Consider the following 24,736-nt stretch of genomic DNA (forward strand, 5'->3'; position numbering starts at 1 on the left):
TGCAAATCTGCTAGGGCCGCAATCCAAGATGGTCAAATAAGGTATTTGGCCCACATGTGTGATGTCAACAGCAAGTCTATGCCACACCTTTTCGACTTCCAAATTTCCTCTCTCCCATCTCACAGGTGAAGGATCAATTTGTTTGCAGATTTGACACACTTTCACAGCCCTTTCAATCACATCTTTTGAGGCTCTGTCACCAAACCTCTGATTAGCTAAGCAACTCATCTTGTCAACTCCTAAATGGTGAACTTGATGCATGTTATATATTTCTTCATCAATACTTGAAACTTCCTCCGCTGCTACGCCCACACATGATACTAGTGGTTTCAGCCACTTTTTGTTCACCCTCGTTAAAACATCAGCACGATTGTCCGCTGACTTGACCAAGGACATTTGTAGAGTGATGCCATATTCTTCTACCAATTGCGCAATAACCCCAAGCCGCCTTTTGACTATCATTTCTGAAAATCCACTGACTTTGGGGCGATGGCTTTCTGTGATAATGGAATTAACCCAGTTATTCACTGATAATGAGTCAGTGACAATCGTAGCTTGTTTTACTCCCCACTTTATTGCAAGATTTAATCCTTTAAGCACGGCTTCAAGTTCAGCTACATTTATATGCATACTGTCATCAATTTTCTTTAGCCATGATGCATCTTCTACAATGCTACCTTCCATTTCTATGCACGCACCAATAGCTATAGAGCTCGCATCACACCAGACCTTGCAACACTCATCTCTATTCACAGACCATTTGCCTTGCACTGGGTCATGTCTTGTTACCCTATTTAGTGTTTCATCTAACATCTGCAGCACTTCTTTTGCTATTGCATCATCCCACTTGCCATCAGCAGCACACCGCTTCATGTAGCTGCATGCGACTCGTAGCAAGCCAGCTACTGGGTAGTGACCAATCAGTTTACCACACATAGAAAACAAATCTCTTTTTGTACGAATGCTTTCTACTGTTGGCACAGCTGAGTCACGTTGCCATGTACATATACCTTTTTTACTGATTGTCACGCGAAGCCCTAGAACACGCGCTTCACGTAAATCGACAGGCTCTTTTGTGACTAGACCAAACTTTAACAAGTGGCTGCGCACAACTTCGACTGGCACTACTGACTTATTTACTAAAATATCATCAATATAAAGATCAGTACCAGCAGCAACCGTAGGATCAAGTGACAACACTGTTGACAATATTTTTGACATAATCTTAGGCGCTGCATTGAGACCAAAACCTAGTCTAGTCATGACATACAATGTTCCATGGAACATAACAGCTTGAAATCTCTGCAAACTACCATCAACATGCAGTTGTAAATATGCTTTCATTAAGTCTAACATGCAAGCATCACTGCCTAACTTACGCCACTTGCGGAGTTTGTCTTGGCATACTGCGGTGTCCAGACCAGGATGACTGCTGACGTACCCATTCAGTTCTCTGCTATAATCCATTACAGGTCGTACCTTTGTCTCTTTATTAGGTTGTGTAGCTGCCAACAATGGAATAATGCCAGTTACAGGTCCATGAAGCGCTTCTCGGTGTGGCTGCAGCCATCCGTTTTCTATCCATTGCATAACCTGTTTTTCATATTCTTCTCTGACGGCATCATTTATAGCGTATTCTCTACATGTATTGGACAGTATAGGCTCTCTACTTAACCACTTCCAAGCAACTGTCCACTTGTGACCATCAAATTGTGCTTTAAAGTCTCTATCATCTATAACTATCGGCGGCTGCTGGTCATCATTATGACTGACAGGACTAGCTTTGTTACGTAGCATCACGCCAACTGTTCTTAACTGTCTTGCTCCAAAGAGTACACCTCTATTTTTATCTATAGATACCCCGCCTAGTTTTGCAATGCCATCTATTCCCAGTATCATCAGGCAACCACTTACTAGCTTCAGAGCAATCATACACTGAACTGTAACTTTACAAGAGTGATCCAGTTCTATGTCAAGAGTTGTCTCACCCTTGCATGTAGTGATATGTCCATTTAACATCATTATTTGTCGCTGAGGACCTTTCAGTAGCAATCCTAACTGCTGTGCCCACTGTTGTTGTATAATCGATTGCTCACAACCGCTATCCACCAATGCTTTTATCTTTGTGCCTTGTACCCATACATAAACAAATGGTAGCACCGAGTTTTTTACATTGGGGGAAGAGCCGGTGCATACACTTTCCCACTGGCATTTCCCTGCATCTGAAAACAGTTTTTCTGGATGTGACCAAGTTTATTACACCGGTAGCACCTGACCTCACGGCGCTGCCAATGCTGCCTCCTTTTCCCAGCAGCACATGAGGTCGTTTCGCCATTTCCTGCAGTTATCATCATGCGGGCCCTGTTCACTAACTCCGAAAGACCCATGTCTTCTACAGAAGCAATAGATTTTAGTTGTGTAGCCACTTCTGTAGGTAATCCTGCCATGAATGCACATTTAAGCAATGGGTTAGGTTCTGATTGTCCCATCAAAGTTGTTAAACATTTGAGATCTGCCAGATATACATCTACAGCTTCACCATCTCTTAAAGCTCGGTTTTGCAGCTGAATATAAGCACTGAACCTGTCTACACTAAAAGCTGTCAACAAAACTGCCTTTAGTTTAGGGTATTCTTCCTTGATATCATCTTCTAAATGTTTATACACGGCAAATGCTGCTCCTGACAAGAATAGTGGTAAGAAGGTTGTGAGATCGTCCACTTTTTGAAGCTTGGCCACTAACTCTAGCTTGTCCACCCAGACACTGAAATCACCGCTTTTAACATCCTCATATGTCTTGATAAGCTCGGATACCTTCACTGACATTTCTAGTGTAGTTTAGAGCCGAAATAGCTTGTGGTTGATTAGAGCAATCACAAAATGTACACCTTGACACTATGCATGTATTTTCATCAATGCTGGTTTGAGGGATTAGTTCTAGCTACATGACAAAGAGGGTGTTACATAATACATTACATAATACGATGCAAACTACATTGTTTCTTGGGATATTAGCATTGGGAAATCAGTAACATCAGATCAAGTATCTTTAGCAAACTTAAAGCTATTTGGTAGAACATAATTATACAGGCTCTAATGATGCTAGGAAACTCCAAACAAAATCTACTTTAGCAGACTAAATGCTGAGGAGATAACAAATATCTTTATATCCCGTTTGCTCTTGCATTGATGATATTAATAATTAGAGCGCTTTGATATTTTTTAAAGAGAAAACTGCTAAGGCTAGGAAACCTGACATTATTGTAGTTGAGTTGAACTCAGTAGTCAACAATATTGCTTTCTCGGAGAAATTCCGGGTAGAGAGAAGAGATCAGATAAATTAGGGTAATACAAGACATTAGAGCTGACTGGGTTGAGGAAAACGTCAGCAAGGTCTTTCCTATCATGTCGGGGAGTTTTGGATTTAAGCAAAGGATAGTAACCTGGAGGCAATGATGGGAGTCACTAAACAGAGAACTTCTCATTTAGATTGTCATACATCCTACAGAGGATATCATCTATTATAATTATTATTATTGTTACTCTGATCGTTATTGTCGGTAATCTTTACTATAACAAGAGCCGTATCCATACGAAGCCTTGGTTGAAGATTAGGGTTGATAATTGGGAATCAAATATTGCGTCTTGCGAGATTCGAACTCTGCGGTAGTGTTTGTAGTGTATGAAACCATGCTCTGTGTGAGTATTTGCAGTACATGAAAATATACTTTGCATGAGTATTTGTAGTAAGTGAGAAAATACTCTGTGTTAGTATTTGTATGGATATTAAACTGTCAATATCAACTTGCTGCGCTTCTAGAATTTTGATTGGGTGATGTAAGTAACGTAAATCCCGGCGTACAAGTCGAGGCCTAACATTTGGTTTTAAAATCCTGGTTTTGACGTATCTGCCATATAAATCGACTCCTTTTTCTCGCTCAAATCGTTTGATCACTAATAGTTCAGTCGGCATCAAAGGCAGGCGATGTGTAGTTAAAGAAATGGCATTCAAAAGCACCATCAGCACAACCGCCCATGTTTTTTGTGCCATCGGCAATACGTGGAATAATTAACAAAGGAACAAGAGATGACAGTTCTAGTGAAGACCACCAGGCATGAAAAATAATACTTCACCTTCATATTGCCGCGCCTCGCCAACAGAACGAAACAGCCACCTTTGATCATATGTGCATTTTTAGTAGAAAGCCATGCCACAAGACAGATTTCTGTCAGGAATCATGATTATGTACAAGAAAAAAGATGAATAAATGGACGTTAGTGGATGTATCAAATAGAATACTGAAGCGTTGGCTTGTAAGTAGATACTACAAAAAAAGCATTAAACTCGAAAAAACATGTTGCTCCAGAAGAGAATCCTAGCGATGACAGTTCGAATGGTTAAGAATGGCACTTGGTGTTTGATTCATTTCAGGCTGAGTAGGATTACTAGTATTTTACTATTTTATAAATAAATTCCTATATGTCATATTATGTAATTTTGATTTGCGATGGTTTTTTGAAGTTGAATTTTATTAGAATTCGTGTCATGAAAAACGTAACCACTGTATAAGTCAAAGATAGATTTTTAAGCTTAAAATTTGGTGTCACATTTTCGACTTGTTCGCCAGAATTTATGGTATGTTCAGTAAAGCATTGATATAGTGTAGATCACCAAATTACAATATGTATAATCACACGTACTATACTAACCATATGCATTTAGTCACGGCTTGTATATTAATGCAGATGGGCTGATATATTTTGTTATAACTCTATATACACTAGCTGTTATATCTATATATTTCTCAAAGTTTGTGAGTGTTTCTGTCATTGTGTATGTCCAGCTATAACTGTTATAATCTTAGAATAAAGAATCTGTATCATGGCAGATTTGATCTCGGACTTTCCCGTTTGCCTTACTAATTAAACCACACAAGTTTGACGAATTCGTCAGGCGATATATGTCATTATATGGGTGCAAATACGCTACCGCTCTCCGTTACGGCGCAACATGATGGCGCAACGTCATGGAGGGTGGTAGAGTAACTTAATGCGTGCTCAATCGTGAGAGCAAGTAGCTAGCACTTATTAGTAAGCTTACTCAAATTATCCACTGGTAATGTGCTAGGCTAATAGCAAGTGGCAGGTAACTACATTATCCCTCATTGTTTATAGGCTGATTTTTAATATCCGGGCAACGCTGGGCATTCGCTAGTTATTACATATAAGTCAAGCACAACTTTGCAAGCAGCTTGAAAAAGACTCAGAATATTTTTTAAAGTAATTCATGGAGAAAAACTGAGATAGATAAAACAAGGAACAATCTATGATAAAGCTCTCAACACTTGCGGGCATTCAACTGCATGACTCGACATATTTAAAAACTGTCTTCTGTCACCTTCTGCTGATTGTAAACCCAGCTCGGGATCCACTAAATGTATATCTAGGTGGGGCGGCAGAGGTAGAATCCACGCTAGTAACCATTATGTTTGTATCTTCCTCTTCGATTGCGGGGTTGCACATTCCACACTGCCAGTGACAAATAGCCACAAAGATGCTGAACAGCACTAACAATAGAACTATCAGCAGCACGGTGTAACTCAATGGCCATGGCTTCTACAAGAGAGACAACTTCATAAGTAACTTATTATCAAAAACAATGCCATATTTGTAGATGAGCACTATTTACATAATATGTCATAAATTATTCTTATTAAGGTATGCGAGCGTAAACAATTTTTGGGTTAAATTGTATGAAATACATCATGTTAAAGAAATCTTTGTTGCTCTGTTAAACATTTGCATGATGACATTATATAATATGGTATCTTATCTTGTTTGTTCCGCTTCGTTACTGGCCTAGAATTACACAAGCAGTAAGTAGACGGCTGCATTACGCAATCAGCTCGCTTTTTTCATAATCACCATGCATAAATAGCTAGAAATTTAATAATTATATTTGGTTTATGACTCACGATGTTCTAGAAATCTCTCTTTTTGGATACAAGATTATAAAGAGCCTAGTTCGGTTTTTGACTTTGTTTGAATGACTTACATTAACCAATAAATGTGATATAAGTCAACATAAGCTATTAAAGTTTCATTTATTCAGCACAGGAGGACATGAGTAAAGGAACTCGGGAGTGGAACAACATTGATTTGTGACAGTTCACACCTATTCATAATAGTTGGTTTCCCATATTCATGCATCATGTCAGCCAAGAATAACGACTACATTCAGAATACGGTTTGTGAAGATAACTGTCATAAACGACCTTTTGCCCCCCAGATTTTCAAATATCATTTTTATTGGTTTGTAAATTGTTACAGCAAAACTTCCACTTGTTATTACCTTACCACATTACTAAATGTGGTAAGGTAATAATAAATCTGTTTCAACACCCATAGTAGTTTCTAACATTTATAGTCTTTCAAGGCAGTTCTGTTCTGTGAAAAGAACAAAAAGGCTAGTAGGAATTAAAAAGGAAAGTGTTGACAAATTAAATAACTAATTGTCATCAAGTAAAAAATAACAAGAATAACAAAATACTGACAAATAAAAAGCGTAAAACATGCAAAGCAACGAAACGAACAGTGTTTACTATGTCAGTTAAAATTTCACCTAGTCTAAAGTTGTGTGAGTTTATACCAGAACAATTTGTTGGAGTTGTGTCTCCACTGAGAGAGTTGGAATGGCTCTAGCCTGTTTATGATTTGAAATACGTTTTTGCAAAGACTTCACACCAAACCTACTCCAACTCCACAAAATGAGTTAGCTTTTTAACTAATGAAATACAGTATTGATATTCACTCCATTTGCTTGTATTTTTGACACTATTAGCATTACGAGATATGATTGGTCAATTCCATGTTGTTCTCTATCAAGGGTAGCTGCCACAAATGGACAAGCATAGTGTGTAGCATTTCACCGATTTTGTGTCGTCAACTAGAACAAAACCGTTTTTAGCAACTATTTTTCATTTTATACCAGATTTTGTTGGATGTGAAAGCAACGCCAATAAATCATCTTGATGTAAATGCACCTTAAGTTATAGTAAACCAAATTAGGTAACTGTGTGAAGTGATAACTGTGTAAATTAGGTAACTGTGTGAAGTGATAACTGTGTAAATTAGGTAACTGTGTGAAGTGATAACTGTGTAAATAAGGTAACAATGTGATGTGATAGCTGTGTAAATTAGGTAACTGTGTGATGTGATAACTGTGTAAATTAGGTAACTGTGTGAAGTGATAGCTGTGTAAATTAGGTAACTATGTGATGTGATAGCTGTGTAAATTAGGTGACTGTGTGAAGTGATAGCTGTGTAAATTAGGTAACTATGTGATGTGATAACTGTGTAAATTAGGTGACTGTGTGAAGTGATAGCTGTGTAAATTAGGTAACTATGTGATGTGATAACTGTGTAAATTAGGTAACTATGTGAAGTGATAGCTGTGTAAATTAAGTAACTATGTGATGTGATAACTGTGTAAATTAGGTGACTGTGTGAAGTGATAGCTGTGTAAATTAGGTAACTGTGTGATGTGATAGCTGTGCAAATTAGGTAACTATGTGATGTGATAGCTGTGTAAATTAGGTAACTGTGTGATGTGATAACTGTGTAAATTAGGTAACTGTGTGAAGTGATAGCTGTGTCAAATTAGGTAACTATGTGATGTGATAGCTGTGTAAATAAGGTAACTGTGTGATGTGATAACTGTGTAAATTAGGCGACTGTGTGATGGGATAACTGTGTAAATTAGGTAACTATGTGAAGTGATAGCTGTGTAAATTAGGTAACTATGTGATGTGATAACTGTGTAAATTAGGTGACTGTGTGAAGTGATAGCTGTGTAAATTAGGTAACTATGTGATGTGATAACTGTGTAAATTAGGTAACTATGTGAAGTGATAGCTGTGTAAATTAGGTAACTGTGTCAAGTGATAGCTGTGTAAAGTAGGTAACTGTGGGATGTGATAACTGTGTAAATTAGGTAACTGTGTGAGTTATACACCTTAACTTCAAAGTACTTGGTAGAACAGTAAAATAATGTATCTGTATTTCAGCTTTTACTATAATTCAGCTACTAAACTTTGTCAAAAAACAAAAAAACGAAGAAAACCCTTATTGGAACCTGAAGCAGAAGCTTCCGGAAAAGCAGAGCAGAATAACACTTATTTGTTTTCCTATACAAAAAACAGGCTGACTGCGAGTTGTAATTAAAATAAAATGGTTTCTTATAAAAAATATTTTATAACCTTAAATATTAACTATCAATTAAAGCTGAAAAGAAATAGTTTGCGATTTTTTCCAGCAAAAATAATTTTGTTTAACTGAAGGCAAACATACGGCTCTGACATTTTACAATGCTGATATGTGTTGCTACTTGTTCGAAAAACTTTACAACTTATGACATTTTAGTTTCACCCGCAGAATTTTAAAGAAATCACTATTTCATTAATCACTAATCCTCTATTAGCAAGTTTTTAATTATGAATGTTTAACAGACTTACCCGTAAGTCACCGTAGAACTTATTGCTTGCAATGTCTTCATCTACCAGGCCATCCCCATCATCATCTTTGCTGTTCTCCAATTCCTCATCAACTTTATTGTCACAGTCATTATCAAGGCCATCATTATTCTCCACATTTTTGTTAGGATTACAGTAGACACCTGCCAATAGTACAGTACACACCTGCTAATAGTACAGTAAGAGTCCTTCACTAGTACAGCTAACACCCTCTAATAAGACAATGAACACCCTTCAAAACTAACCCTTCAAAAATGCCTGCCAAAAATACAGTAGGTATGTAATAACAATACAGTAAACCCCTTTCGACAATACAGTAAACTAATAACTAAAAATAAATTAATAACTAAAATTACAGTAAACACCTGCCAGCATGATATAGTAGACAAAATAGTTACAGTAAGTGTCACTTTTGTACGGAACATTCCTTATAGGAAATCCAGCATTGCTAACCTGTATTGGCCATCCGAACTGGAGAAATAGCTTTGATATTGCCAGTTTCATCTGTGATGTAACCATAGACTACTGTAGTCGGCCTTTTGCTGTATATTTCATATGTGCCATTAAACACCTCATAATGAAGCTGTATAAAATCCTCTGCAAAAATAAACATTAAATAAACTGGAATTGTCTTTTACGAGATAAAAGAGAACACAAATCCATGAATATATAATCACCTACTATAAATCTCCATGGAGGCCTTTTGAGAAGGAAACTTGTTGGCTGCCACATTATTTATAAGTATTTCATCTGCTAATGATCTGCTGACTTGTATATACAGGTGGTGGGCGGAGTTACTATCAGCAACAAGCATATTGAAGATATTTGGAAACTGACCAGTCGAAGGTAAAATAGTCACCAAAGTTTCATCTAAAACAAAGAAACCAGATACAACGGAGCTGAGAGAGATACTCATTCTGGATATGTTCACATAAGCAATTATTATTATAGTTGTATTCTACTAAACTAGTGAATGTACTTCAACAATTTTAAAATTTCATTCATAGAGCATTACAGACGCTGTTTAACATTAGTGTTCCTTTGCAAATATTATGGTATGGACTGTAAAATACTTCTGTGAATTATTAAAAGCAGAATTTACGAATCTGCAAATTTTTAGAACAACAGTTTCTGTGTCACCCTTGCCGTAATGTACCAAACAGCGGGGTGTATCCTCGTGGTGACCTATTAAGTTGGTACCGGCAGTGTAGTTCAAGGCTTCCCCATTGGGAGTGCTCGCACCTCGAAAGGGTGTTGTTTACAGGAGTGCAGAAACAATCGTAAAAATGAAGAAAGTGTATTTGTCATAGCAACAACTTGCGGATGTAAATCCAATTTTTTATCTCTTCCATACATCAAAAATAAATATCATAACACCATCAATCCTAAAAATGATCTGCACATTTCATTCAGCCACAAGGAGCTACGTTTTGATCAACGATAGCAGGCAAGGGACAGGAAACTGTCAAAGATCATAAAGAGAGTTGTTTTTTATATGTTAGTACTGTGTGCAAACATTAGACTCCTTAGAATGACCTTCCAATGATACGTATATTGTTTTCATATATTCCAAATATGTCTGTTTTTAATGATGTTTTGAACCTTATATTGTGTATTCAAAACAAGGGATTCGATATTACTTCATCAGTCGTAGGGGGTTCAGCGATGAATATAACTAAGCAAGCAGGGGCGAATCTACTGTGGTGCACATGGTGCAAATGCATCACTCTAAATATGGCAAAAAAATCCAATAAAAAGATTTAAAATTCAGCGAAGAATGTGAATAGGGAAGTGGTAGTGTAGCCATGAAGTCGTGTATTCTGTGCTGCATTGTCAAGACCTTCAAATTTACTTTCTATTTCTTAAAACTGCAACACCTTACTCATGCATTTACTACTACATATCAAACAGTTTTGCTTACCTCTCATATCCCCTAAAGACGGTCATCAACTTACACTATTTGTCAGCCATCTTAACATATACTTACTGATGAACAAGCCAACCAATACAGCTGAATTACATTTGATTACACCAGACATGGTGAGACTCAGATTTCTAGCAGGGAATTGTATCCTCTTTCCGTTTACTTGGCAGATTGTGTCTCCTACATAACAATTACAAGTTCTTTGAGATGAGAGAGGACAATTCTGAAGTTTGCGCATAGTCAATTCACCGTTAGTTGCAGATCAAGTATAAAGAAGGATTCAGAAGATGCAGTTTTCATGACTGCATGAATGTGGATGAATTTTCCGTCTACCTTTGTACTCTACTATCACCTGATTGCAGTTGTTATATTGTAACCTTTTGGTGACAGCTGTTAAATTAAATCATTAAATTGTCAGCAGATTACATCAATTTCAAGTTGTCTATTATAGTGGGAAGATGCTAACCTTGATCCAAAGTAGTGAGCTTCGAAGATGGTTTTTTGAAGTTTGGCTAATTATGCACAAAGAGCCACGTGGTGCGGCGTTAGTGGGCTTTGCACGTAATGTTTGTGATTAGTGAGTAGATAATTAGTCTATTCCATATGTATTTAAGCAAAAGGAAACAATTATCTGCACGTGTTGAGCCAATGAAAGACATGTTTACAGCCACACTTAGTTTAGTTTCGCTTTGCAAAATGTTACTCTTGGTTACAGTTTCTTTTTTGCAATGACCAGCCATGTCAGACCTATCACAGCTATGGAGGTGTCACCAGCCATGTCAGACCTATCACAGCTACTGAGATGTCACCAGCCATGTCAGACGCATCACAACTACGGAGGTGTCGCCAACCATGTCAGATGCATCACAACTACGGAGGTGTCACCAGCCATGCCAGATCCATCACAACTACGGAGGTGTCACCAGACATGTCAGACGCATCACAGCTACGGAGGTGTCACCAGCCATGTCAGACGCATCACAGCTACGGAGGTGTCACCAGTCATGTCAGACCCATTCCCAACTACGGAGGTGTCACCAGCCATGTCAGACCCATTCCCAACTACGGAGGTGTCGCTAATTGTAGATCAATTGACTTCTGATGATTATCTTTTGAGAACTAGTACTAGTGATGGTAATTATTAATTTTTAGCAGTATAATAATGCTGTAACCTATAGTAACAGCGATAAATCGTCCGACTCAGACATGCGCACAGTCTTTTCGCAAATGACCGAAAGAGTGCCCGAGCTTATTTTGCAACATATTTGTAGCTTTTTCATGACATCAGCAGATGTTAAATTTTATGTCGATTAATCTAGTATAAACATCCTTTTTATAGACCTTGTCAAATATTAGGTTTTATCAAATATTCAAGTCAATAAAAAAGTTAATTGGGTAGTGAAAGATTTAAAGTCAATGGGATTACCTACTCGTATAAGTGATCATTCATTGGCTCTAACTGTATTACTTTTGGATGCAATTGCGAAACATTAACATATTGCCCCCTTTTCAACAGATATTGCCAGTTTTAGAAAAAAAACAGAAATATCTGTTAACTAAAAATAAAAAAGACGATTTGCTGTGATAGAACTCACTCAATAATCATAAATACATTTTGATAAAAATAACTCAAAGTGACTCATGTCTGCATTTTAAACGAATACCTCAATTATGGTCTGCGGAGTATGCGTCTAATCACAAATGTATGTTCATCAACACATACAAAAAGAGAACATAAACAAATTATGTATTCCAGAGCATTGCATTAAGATCATCTCACATTGCCACAGATTACTATATCAACTACATAAAACTGAAACAGATAGATGCATGCCAGGTATGCTAGTACACTATCACATTGTTTTTTAAACAGATATTGTCTATACAAAAGGCCTTAACTGGTGTCTTTTCGCATCATGTCCAGTTAGTTTTAGTCCTAGCTTGCTAGGACTAAAACTAACTGGACCCATTTATAAAACACATTATTAATCTAAATTCAGGCTGTGAAATAATCTCAGTCTCTTATGAAAGGTAGATAAACTATTGAAAATTGTTTGTAGCTTGTTACATGATGTTTAATAGGCTGAGCGTGAAAAAAATTAGCTCAAAAAAGGGTGATTTTATCACAAGCTGGCATTGTTATCACACCTTTTTGAGCTCAATTTTAAATATGCAATGTTAAATAGCTTATCTACCTTTCAGAAAATACTGAGATTATTTTGAAGGCTGAATTTAGATAATTGTGGGTTTTGAGAGACCCATCTCTCTCATTCTACATCGGACTAAACATTCCTAACTTCCGTTCCTAAAAAGCTAGGCTACGTCACATATTTATGGGCGGAGCTTGTTGTGCCGATCGTGTTGTTTTCGAGACCGATATTAAAACGTTGTAAAAAAGCCTTCATTACTCTGAAAGTTAGTGGACCAATTTTTATTTTGAGTACAAAATCGGAATCAGCGTGTCTGATTTATCTAGTAAATATGATAAAAGTTGTACGTGGCAATTATGGTTTAATCTAAAGCTTCTCAAATAAATTGCACATATATTTTAAACTAGAAATTCCACTGTCATACAGCCCACGACCAAAGTAATAATGGAAAAAAGAAAGGGTACTGTTGGTTGTTGAAAAAGTACATGTAGTTCTCAGCAGGAATTGACAGAGTATAATGTAAATGAGACTTGTTTGAGATGATATAAAATAAATTTGAGGGAGCACGACTCTAAAAAGGCGCAACAAAAATAACAGAAATGTAACAGAAATAAATATTAATAAAATAAATAATTAACTATCTCAAACTTATGTTTTACAATAATAAAATAAATATTAATTCAAGCTGTAGACCTAAACTACTGTACGTAATCCCACGACCAAACAAGAGTGAAACGATTGATTGGGAGAATTATGATAAATGCACATGTGCACACAACTCCCGAAAAATTATCCGTTAACGGCCGTCACCAAACCCTTGCAACGAAATCCTATCAACAAATTTAACTATTTTTCAGTAAAGTCGTTTAAGTATAATAAAGATACAAAACGCATATAAACTTATTTAAATATGTTACCAAGCCTTTGAAAGGTTGACGCAAATACCTAAAACTAACCCATCTGATCGGATTATACATAAATAGACAGATTTATTAGGACGAAAATCGTCACAAAACGCCTGAAAAGCTTCGTTTAATAAAAGTTAAGACCGGAAATTGAAACGCCGAGCGACAGAGAATAGAACGATAAAGTCTTGCCACAAATCGCCACAAAACGCTTGAACAGCTTGGTTTATTAATAGTTTCGACCGACCTACGAAACGCCAATAAAGCCGTGCGACAGATAGGAGAACTGTTTACTGTGTACTGTTTGAGGCGTAGACCGATTTACAGGTACGAAAATGTGGTACACAGTTTATCAGCCTACGTTTTTGTCCAATTACCGAAGGTTTTTAAATTATCTAGAACATCAGCCAGATTGCTTTACATCTTATCTACATGGTAGGGCGTTACTACAACGCCCTTTTATGACAAGAATATTTCTTTATTTCACTCCAGTTTGCATAAAACTTCCAGACGCGCAAATGCTAACGCTTGCTCTCTGTTACATATCGCTGTCAAAACCATTCTACATTCATAACAACACAACCAACTTTCAAACTGTATATTACACATCAGTTTGCCGTTTAACGTTTAATATTGCATTTCAGAGATATAATAAACATATTTATTTAGTGTTGTCATTGTTGTTGTTAGTTAAATTACGTACAGTAGGTTAGGTCTACAGCTTGAATTAATATTTATTTTATTATTGTAAAACATAAGTTTGAGATAGTTAAATATTTATTTTATTAATATTTATTTCTGTTACATATCGTTGTCAAAACTGTTCTGCATTCAACACAACCAACTTTCAAACTGTATATTACAATATATTTTACTTGTAATATTGCATTTCAGAGCTATAATAAACATATTTCATTATTGCTGTTGTTAGTTAAATTACGTACAGTAGTTTAGGTCTACAGCTTGAATTAATATTTATTTTAACCAACAACCGACTTTCAATTTGTGTATTACACGGCAGCTTGCCATTTTACTTTTAATATTGCATTTCAATATAATAAGAGATATAATAAACATATATCATTATTGCTGTTGTTATTTAAATTACGTACAGTAGTTTAGGTCTACAGCTTGAATTAATATTTATTTTATTATTGTAAAACATAAGTTTGAGATAGTTAATTATTTATTTTATTAATAATTATTTCTGTTACATTTCTGTTATTTCTGTTGCTCCTTTTTAGAGTCGTGCTCCCTCAAATTTATTTTATATCATCTCAAACAAGTCTCATTTACATTATACTCTGTCAATTCCTGCTGAGAACTACTTTTTCGACAACCAACAGTACCCTTTCTTTTTTCCATTACTACTTTGGTCGTGGGCTGTATGACAGTGGAATTTCTAGTTTAAATAACAACAGCAATAATGAAATATGTTTATTATATCTCTTATTATATTGAAATGCAATATTAAAAGTAAATGGCAAGCTGCCGTGTAATATACAATTTGAAAGTTGTTTGTTGGTTAAAATAAATATTAATTCAAGATGTAGACCTAAATTACTGTAGGTAATTAAACTAACAACAGCAATAATCAAATATGTTTATTACATATCTGAAATGCAATGTTAAAAGTAAAATATATTGTAATATACAGTTTGAAAGTTGGTTGTGTTGAATGTAGAACGGTTTTGACAGCGATATGTAACAGAAATAAATATTAATAAAATAAATATTTAACTATCTCAAACTTATGTTTTACAATAATAAAATAAACATTAATTCAAGCCGTAGACCTAACCTACTGTACGTAATTTAACTAACAACAACAATGCCAACAATAAAGAAATATGTTTATTATATCTCTGCAAATGTAAATCTAAATGCAATATTAAACGTTAAACGGCAAACTGATGTGTAATATACAGTTTGAAAGTTGGTTGTGTTGTGATGAATGTAGAATGGTTTTGACAGCGATATGTAACAGAGAGCAAGCGTTGGCATTTACGCGTCTGGAAGTTTTATGCAAACTGGAGTGAAATAACGAAATATTTTTGTCATAAAAGGGCGTTGTAGTAACGCCCTACCTTTTAGATAAGATGTAAAGAAATCTGGCTGATGTTCTAGATAATTTGAAAAACCTTCGGTAATTGGACAAAACCGTAGGCTGATAAACTGTGTACCCCATTTTCGTACCTGTAAATCGGTCTACGCCTCTAACAGTAGACAAACAGTACACAGTAAACAGTTCTACTATCTGTCGCACGGCTTTTTTGGCGTTTCGTAGGTCGGTCGAAACTATTAATAAACCAAGCTGTTCAAGCGTTTTGTGGCGATTTGTGGCAAGACTTTATCGTTCTATTCTCTGTCGCTCGGCGTTTCAATTTCCGGTCTTAACTTTAATTAAACGAAGCTTTTCAAGCGTTTTGTGACGATTTTCGTCCTAATAAATCTGTCTATTTATGTATAATCCGATCAGATGGGTTAGTTTTAGGTATTTGCGTCAACCTTTCAAAGGCTTGGTAACATATTTAAATAGGTTTATATGCGTTTTGTATCATTATTATATTTAAACGACTTTACTGAAAAATAGTTAAATTTGTTGATAGTATTTCGTTGCAAGGGTTTGGTGACGGCCGTTAACGGATAATTTTTCGGGAGTTGTGTGCACATGTGCATTTATCATAATTCTCCCAATCAATCGTTTCACTCTTGTTTGGTCGTGGGACTATTTGCTGCATCAGCCAAATCACCAGAACTTCAGCTAGTCTAGCCATCATGACTCAAAACAATTGATATAATATGTGACACTGTTTAACCTAAGTAAGTGACTGTTTTCCTTCAACAATGGTGCAAGAGGAGACAATTAACCATTTAGGAAATAACTAGTCTTATTACTGCCAGACTAGTTGATGGCTAAACTGTTCGCACAATAAACCAGTAGTTAAGAAGTACGCACGATAAACTATAAATCAGCTATGAGTGACTCATATCGATGAATTTTTATCAAATGAGTGTTCACATTGGACTGCAATGATGACTATGTAGATGACCTACCAATGACCTTGTACTGATAAGGTGTGCTATTGCTGGCTGTGAGGAGATATTCATTACCCCAAGTGTTCTGTGGGGGTAAGGAAACATCACCATTTAGTACAGAGATTGGCTTGTTGGATTTTATCTGCAATAAAGAGAACACCAGGTGCCATTGTGTGCAACACTAAAGACCTCCATGAAAGTAAAAACAAGCAATAACCAAATACATTAATACAGTGGTTCTTAACCCGAGTTCAATGGAATCCTGAGATTTCAGAGAGCCTGTCTCAGGGTTCAATGTTCAAAGGTAACAGAAGGTCGCACTGATTTGCAAGGTCATGCCATTATGAAGAGATATTTAATTTTTTGAGGGTTCATGCATTGCGTTGGTTTGTTCTTTGAATGTAGTAAGTTGAATATGCAGTTCATTCTGTGCACCAGTAAAACATATACACATATCTTAAATGTAAAAAAAACATTTTATTTTTCAATAAAGACTTTGGTGAAAGCTCGTCTAAAACTAGTGAAGTTCAGTACGTCTAACAGTTGTCAGTACCTTTGAATTACAAGGGCTAGCTCAGAGGCTGGTTTACTCTACATCGTTGTACGTCAGCATTAATCCCACAATGCATCAGTGATCGTCTGTGATAATATTGTTCAAACTATCGCAAACCCACATCGGCAAATAGTGCGCGGCATATCCTTCTCATTACACAATGCGGTCGCAAAAACAATGAAATACTAGGTCCGCAGCAACTGTCATAAGCTGTATATCAAGCACTCCTTAACAACTAATCACCATCACCAAAGTAGTGCACATTGCAGGTTGCTGTTGGTGCATGGTGAAATACAGTAAACGCTCCTAGAAAGTAAATACTTTGTTGCAGAAACGTTTACATTATAGAGATTTTATGTTATACAAACAGAAAATTTAAGTTATAAGGATTTGATGTTATAGGAACAGTATAATACATGTAAATTTCCTAATCCATTCCAAGATCATCTCAAACTTTAAACTCACTGAACGTTTACATTATAGGGATTTTATGTTATACGAACAGTAAAATACTTGTAGCCTAATCCGTTCTAAGATCTTCCCAAACTCAATCTTTCGGCCAAACAAAAAGAAAAAACTAGAAGTAACCTTTTCAATTGAAAAACTGTACAGTAACTGTAGTATTGTTGGTTTGTTTCATTAAGTTTTACTGTATACTATTTCGCTGTATTTCACTGTATCAATTTCACTCAATTTATGGTTCATAATTACAATAATTTTACAACAAGTGAAGGGAGGCGCACACCTTTCAATGTCAATTTGTATTAATTCTTTTCATTTTTTTTAGACAGCAAGGTCTATTATACAAAAGAAAAATATTGCAAAATAATTTATATATCTAGAAAAAATTAAAAAAAGTCGCTACTATATTTATTAATAGCGGTGTCTGTCTGACCGTCCATCTATCCGTCGTTAGTTTCGAGGTTAGAATAAAAGACCGCTTTCATCGGGACTAAAACTCATGACACTCAGCTTGTTATATCAACACTTCAACCCCCGCATCAATAGATCACCTTGAAATGTCACATAATTATTGCGCTGCTACTTATTTTGTCTGTTTTATCGACACACCTGACAATCTTTCAAGGCGAATTAGATTGCCAGGGTACTAGTATCTATAATAAAAAGTCCTTTATGTCATTTTTCTCTCGAGCGAGGCAAGAGAGGAAGATATTCTTATGATATTCTTAGGCTAACTACAAGATTCTCATTCTTCAAATCGAATTTGAGAATTGTCATCGACTTGACACTTTAAGTTGTATAGAATTCTTTACATAGTACGAAACAAAACTTTAAATAAATTTTTTATTTTAGGAGTAATTTTACGTTATAAAGAGCGCCACACTATCTAGAAAAGTTGACAGCTGTAATATCTCTCGACATATCCGTGTTGCCTTGGCAATAACAATGGTTTATGATGCTTATAGTTGACAAATAATCGTTGAGAGGACAACCCTGACATTCAGCGACAGAGTGAACTAGCATTTTAAAAAGCAAAATAAACATTTTATAGACCACTCAATCACTTGGTGCAGAGTTGCAATCACTGACAGACATTTTGAGCATTGTTTTCATACTGTGTTTGTAGACAGCTACGTGTAATACAGCGTTGAAGCATATCATGTTCAGTATTGTCTGACATTTGAGATATTGCAAAATGTATTGATGGTATCTTTTGATAATAGAACACTGTTCAAATTGGGGCATACAAGCTTACTCCAAAGTTCTAATTTTCTTTGACATTTCCTCTTTTCATTTGTTCATAGTCACTTAAAACAGTTAATAAGAAAAATTGTGGAGACTACCTTAGTCCCAGCTAGCTGATTTGAGTGTGTCACTACACGAGACTCCCCCTTGTTAAGTTTAACAGCTCCAGATGGATCATAGTCTATCCTATCGACTGAAATTCTTCCTTCTGCTTTTGGTTTTATTGTCAGCTCTGTGTCATCCTCCATCGCTGTGGCAACTAAACAAAAAGCAGTTTTTTGATAAAACTTGATCACTGTGAATAGGAGGGAGCACTACAAAATGGTTGCTACAGAAACCAACCTATTCCACATAAGATTATGCTCACACTGTGTTTGTCCTTTAGTTTCTACATGTACATGTATTTGGATTACCAGTCCAAAAGAAGGTGAGGCTATCTTGTAACACGGCCGACAGCAGATATTCATTACTAAGGGTATTTATAGCCCAGTCACCAAGCCAATTTAAAACATTGATTTAGAAAATCCTTCATACAATAATAATTATAAGCCTTTCCCGAAAGGAGTTGCCCACTCTTTGTTTTTTCAGTTGAAGTACCTATAGCCTATATACATGTACATGTATATAAATCTCAGGGTTTGCCTGTCAGTCGTTTGTGTGTCTAGTTATCGCAATAGCGCTTTAGGTACAAAAATTCTGCTTCAGAACGAATTTGAACTTTCAACCTTCAGGTTTGTAGGCAGACATTCTATCCACTAAGCCATTCTGGGGACATGTTCCAGCAGAACATTCTATCCACTAAGCCATTCTGGGACATGTTCCAGTGGAACAATCTATCCACTAAGCCACATGGCTTACTTGCGATGCAATATAATAATTGTATACATAGTTATTACACTTGCCAATCTTTAATGCTGATTGGTTAAAATACCTACGGTTCACGCATGAACTAATTTACTAGAAGAAAAATGCTACTAAAAGAAAAATTTATACTGATATATGTATGTTCAGTCACACCTTGACATACGACTTAATGCATTCTGACCCTGAGCTCGTATGTCAATCTACTTGTGTCTCAAGGCATTATTTCCTAGATAAAATATCTAAATACAAATTACTTTGTTACTATACCATGACAAATAAACATAAAAACTGTTGTAACACAGTGATGTGTTTTATCTGTTGTAATACAGTGAATACGCTGAAAAAGTAACAAATACATATTTAGTTGTTGGAATATGCAATAAAACGTAACATTACTATGAACACTGCTGTAAGTTTTTACCTTCGAGACAGACGCGATGGCTAATGGCAGTCTGAGAGACTCGACGGCAACGCGTTCAGCACACTAAACTTTTTTGAAGCTGCGTAACAGAAACTTTGAATTCAACTTGATAATAAATTTATAACAAGCCCATGTACAAGAATGCGGCGTCCAGCCCCACTCAGATACCTACCACAATCATTGTCAGCTGCAATGGCTGTATATTCAGTACCAAGTACATCCACAGGTAATAGGTTGGATAGCGCACGTCCCACACTACAACAAGATATGCTTGTAAAAGATATGCTTGTAATTTTCTTGCTTGTAAAATGTTCAGTACTTATGTGTGTCCATATACTCTCAGACTTGAATGTTTTAGATAAGATAATGAATCCTTTGTGATATTATAATGTTACAACCAAATTTTAAACTTATTTAGCGTTCTTATAAAATATGGTTGCAAAATCTCTTTCCTATTCTACATCAAATATTTTTATTTTCTTACTTTTATCCTGGTATACATGTACTGTAGCCAGTAACAATTATAAATGAGGAGTTGTCTTCTTGTTTGGTTGAGCGATATATTATTGAGTCAAAGTAATTGGAGTAAGTAAAGGCAAAAACATTGGAGTTACCCTCTCAACATGATTTATGATGAAAACAAAAGAGTGCTTTAGTTTTTATCATTTAATCATAAAATATGAATAAAAGAATAACAAAACAGTCGCAAATGAAAACGAGGTAAATTTTTTAGCCATGTGACATATCAAGGTTGACACAAGGCCTATGGCTTTATACACTCTTAATACATACAAATTTAAATATGAAAAATGGAGATTTAAGTCACTAAACTTATCAAACTCACTTTTCAAGGTAATAATAAAATTATAACAATCATAGTAACGATCCTGGCCACCACCTTCAGGTGATAAAAAAGATAATAAATCGATAGTACAAACAAATCTAAAAACAATTACATATCATTTGACTACTAAAAATAAGTTTCTTATGTTTCCCTCTCAGTATATGACACCTGATCAGTAGATGACAGATTTACCTTAGAGTTGCAATGATTGCATCATCACAAGAGATTTGAAAACTTCCCGATACTCCAAGTTGTCTTTGTTTTCCTCTTTTTATGCTGACCTGAGAATGATAAAAAACTACCACCTATTTCTTGGTAACACAATTAGCATTGTTACAAACAGAAATAGCAGTTCTGTTGTGGTCTTAAAATGCCAAAACATCGACTATAAACTCCGTGGCTAACCAGGTTTCGTTACATCAGTAGTTTTACATAAAAGCAGAAAACAACCAAAGTTCCATAACTGTTACAGCCTTGCAAAATTATCATTTCACATGCACATTTTTAATATTTGTGTAGGTGTATGAAGTTGAAAAACTTTCTTACTCAGAATAAGATGTAAGGAGGTTTATACTAAGTAGTTCTTTGAGCACGTGTACTAATAACTCCATTACTGTAGTCAAACATGAGAGCAACGGGTGAGTTGCACTGATATCATCAGCAACTATCATGGCTCAAGTGATTGACCTTAATCAAATGCAATAGTCTTCGACATTTGTGATGTAACAGCTCAAAAGGGCACATGTTGTTCGTCATGCAATAATGAGTTATAGAGATATGTAGTATAGCGTGCAGGAATTGAGTACAACCTCAGCTGAACCAGTGGTAATGAGTTTATAACCTCACCTCTCTAGAATTACTCACTCACTTTTTCATACGTAGGCCTATATATATACATATATTCTTAAACGCAAACTAAAGAAAGCTGACAATTTAAATAGTTGACCATCTGTTGTCACAGAATTGATGAATTTTTTAGCACTTTTAACACTTAATGTGTGTATATAAGCAGGTTCCCTTATCCATATCAACAACTTTTCATTGGCTATGAGAATAGATCAATTCCTTTTGAGCAGATAAATATTAAAGATCCAAGCTTGTAGAACTTGATGAAAAAAACAGAAATCAAAGAGAGTAATTCTATCAGACTCTTTCAAACATGATGTTTTAGAGGTAACTGAAGAAACATAATGACTGCAGTACACAAAGTCTGATAGAGTGTCTATATTTGTTATAAATACTGAGTCTGATAGAGTGTATATATTAGTTATAAATAGACAAACAACTAGTTTTATTGTAAAGCTCTTGTTGCTGAGGAGAGACTTTCTAACTTTGTCTATTTTAGATCCTACACTACTAAGAATTTCAATCAGCGTGTGATTGGAAACTTATGTTCTGTCAGCCGCCATTTTTCAGTTTCCGGTTGGTTAAAAATGCTCTCCGTATTTCAACGATATCCCAAGAACTAATAGCCCAAGGAATTTTAAACTTTGGAATTATACTGAAAACAGATGGGGAACAGAGAGACTGGGAACAGAGAGACTGGGAACAGAGAGACTGGGAACAGAGAGACTGGGAACAGAGAGACTGGGAACAGAAAGACTGGGAACAGAGAGACTGGGAACAGAGAAACTGGAAACAGAGAGACTGGAAACAGGGATACTGGGAACAGAGAGACTGGGAACAGAGACTGAGAACAGAGAGACTGGGAACAGAGAGACTGGGAACAGAGAGACTGGGAACAGAGAGACTGGGAACAGAGATACTGGGAACAGAAAGACTGGGAACAGAGAGACTGGGAACAGAGAGACTGGGAACAGAGAGACTGGGAACAGAGAGACTGAGAACAGAGAGACTGGGAACAGAGAGACTGGGAACAGAGAGACTGGGAACAGAGAGACTGGGAACAGAGAGACTGGGAACAGAGACTGGGAACAGAGAGACTGGGAACAGAGAGACTGGGAACAGAGAGACTGGGAACAGAGAGACTGGGAAAAGAGAGACTGGGTACAGAGAGACTGGGAACAGAGAGACTGGGAACAGAGAAACTGGGAGCAGAGAGACTGGGAACAGAGAGACTGGGAACAGAGAAACTGGGAACAGAGAGACTGGGAACAGAGAGACTGGGAACAGAGAGACTGGGAACAGAGAGACTGGGAACAAAGACTGGGAACAGAGAGGCCAAATTATTTTCGTAATCTTATGTAAACTTGATGGGTGGGAAGAGAAAGTGACTATGTAGCCACATTTACTCGGGCGTAGGTTCAGGTGGTAGAACAATTCTCCAAACTATCTCTGGCCCAGACTTCAATGTGTTAAACAGTTTCTGTCCTAAAGATAGACTCGAGCTTATATCATCCACCCATCACACAATGCTGTTGACAACATACATGTACTTATGAAATTAATTTTACTTAAATTAGAAAACTGTTAGTATTTTAAAAACAAGTGGAGGAGTAAGAGATGACAATTGGTAATGTGATCATGGGATCATTGATCATGTGATCTAGTTCTAAAATCAGATGCTAACAAATAAGACTGAGTGCTTGAAAAAAAAGTTTAAAAAAGAGGTTACAGTATCATGACTCCATTTTTTCTTATTATAACACGGTAACAAGTCTGTTCTTTTGTGTTACCATGGTCTAATGGGATGTTGGAAGCTCATTACAAGGTGCTATAACGCCAATGAAATGAAACACAAAACATTAAATTTCTCTGTTTATGTATTAATTAATTTCAAACTACTACATTTTACAGTTTGCTGTCATTGTTTTTCACACAAACTTGAAAAACTTTCCCTGTGCAGAATCGTCTGTTTTTTTTTAACTCTGTACAGAGAATGTTTTTTCAAGTTTTAAAGAGAAACAAACAATACAAAAAACTGTAAAATATACATGTAGTAGCTTGAAATTAATACATTTATTAGTACATGAACAGAGAAATTCACTCTGTTGTTTCCTTCTATTGGTGTTATAATCATGTACAGCTCTGGTATTTGTTGATATTGTCGCAGGCAGTATTTAAATATCTGAAACTCACATGTGTCGTATTAGTACCAGATGTAACTGCACATAAGGTCTCTGAAACATCTGCCACAATGAGATTAATGGTTCCAGTTGTACCGGCTGACAGTGAGTATAGGAACTCCCTGCAAGGAAATACATTAGCAATCAATACTTTACCTGTTGAAAGTTAGGATATTGGAAACTAAATCTAGTGGCTGGTAAAGGAATGTCTTCCAAAGCAATGAATACTAAAACCAACTTTGATTTTGTTGTGGCAGCCATAAGATCTGCAATCATGTTCTGATGCAATTAAAAAGCAATACTTCCTGTGTAACAATATTTTCAATAAAACATTATGTCCAATAATTGATACGTTCAATACATGAATAATTTCAATGAAGCAACATTTGTAACAGCAGTACTTTCAGACAAGCAATAATCCTAATAAAACAGCATTGGTAAAAATGAGACCTGCAGCAAAACGAGACAAGCAACAAAACAGTTTTTCTAACAAAGCCATGGTTTTAATAAAAGCAATATTTTAATAAAACATTTATATGAATAATGCAGCACTCACTTTCCAATAGAATCAGGACCTGAGGCTAGAACTCCAGCAGACAGCAGGATACATAGGAGAAAAACAGATAGTTCCATGTGTGCTAGTATGAAATGTGAGGTAGCAAGGTTAGACTGGCAATGCCTTCAAAGATCTTCATGCATGGAATCTCAAAGTGGGAACAGGTGAGAGCGGGTGAAAGGATAAGGGATGAGCTAATGTAAGGCAGAGCTCCTGC

General features: G+C 36.0%; 1 protein-coding gene across 1 annotated transcript; it reads right to left on the reverse strand.

The window, feature by feature from the left end:
- Window positions 1-5,329: 5,329 nt before the first annotated feature.
- On the reverse strand, window positions 5,330-24,613 carry LOC137400338 (uncharacterized). Its single transcript, XM_068086669.1, has 11 exons — window positions 24,520-24,613; window positions 23,977-24,085; window positions 21,130-21,218; window positions 20,266-20,348; window positions 18,907-19,067; window positions 16,567-16,690; window positions 10,518-10,634; window positions 9,212-9,400; window positions 8,984-9,127; window positions 8,513-8,673; window positions 5,330-5,615 (listed from the first exon to the last, which is right to left on the reverse strand). The coding sequence occupies exons 1-11, from the start codon at window positions 24,594-24,596 to the stop codon at window positions 5,394-5,396; spliced, it is 1,476 nt and encodes a 491-aa protein (XP_067942770.1). The 5' UTR covers window positions 24,597-24,613; the 3' UTR covers window positions 5,330-5,393.
- Window positions 24,614-24,736: the final 123 nt, after the last annotated feature.

This window comes from Watersipora subatra, chromosome 7 (genome assembly GCF_963576615.1).
Source record: "Watersipora subatra chromosome 7, tzWatSuba1.1, whole genome shotgun sequence".
NCBI lineage: Eukaryota > Metazoa > Bryozoa > Gymnolaemata > Cheilostomatida > Watersiporidae > Watersipora > Watersipora subatra.

What these genes read in the sequence shown, in the direction of transcription:
- LOC137400338 (XM_068086669.1), bottom strand. Translation starts at nt 24,596, where the DNA reads ATGGAACTATCTGTTTTTCTCCTATGTATCCTGCTGTCTGCTGGAGTT. An exon ending in TGCAGCTGACAATGATTGTG is followed by an intron (nt 19,068 to 20,265) that starts GTAGGTATCTGA and finishes CTTTTTGTTTAG; the next exon opens with TTGCCACAGCGATGGAGGAT. An exon ending in AGTTCTACGGTGACTTACGG is followed by an intron (nt 5,616 to 8,512) that starts GTAAGTCTGTTA and finishes TCTCTCTTGTAG; the next exon opens with AAGCCATGGCCATTGAGTTA.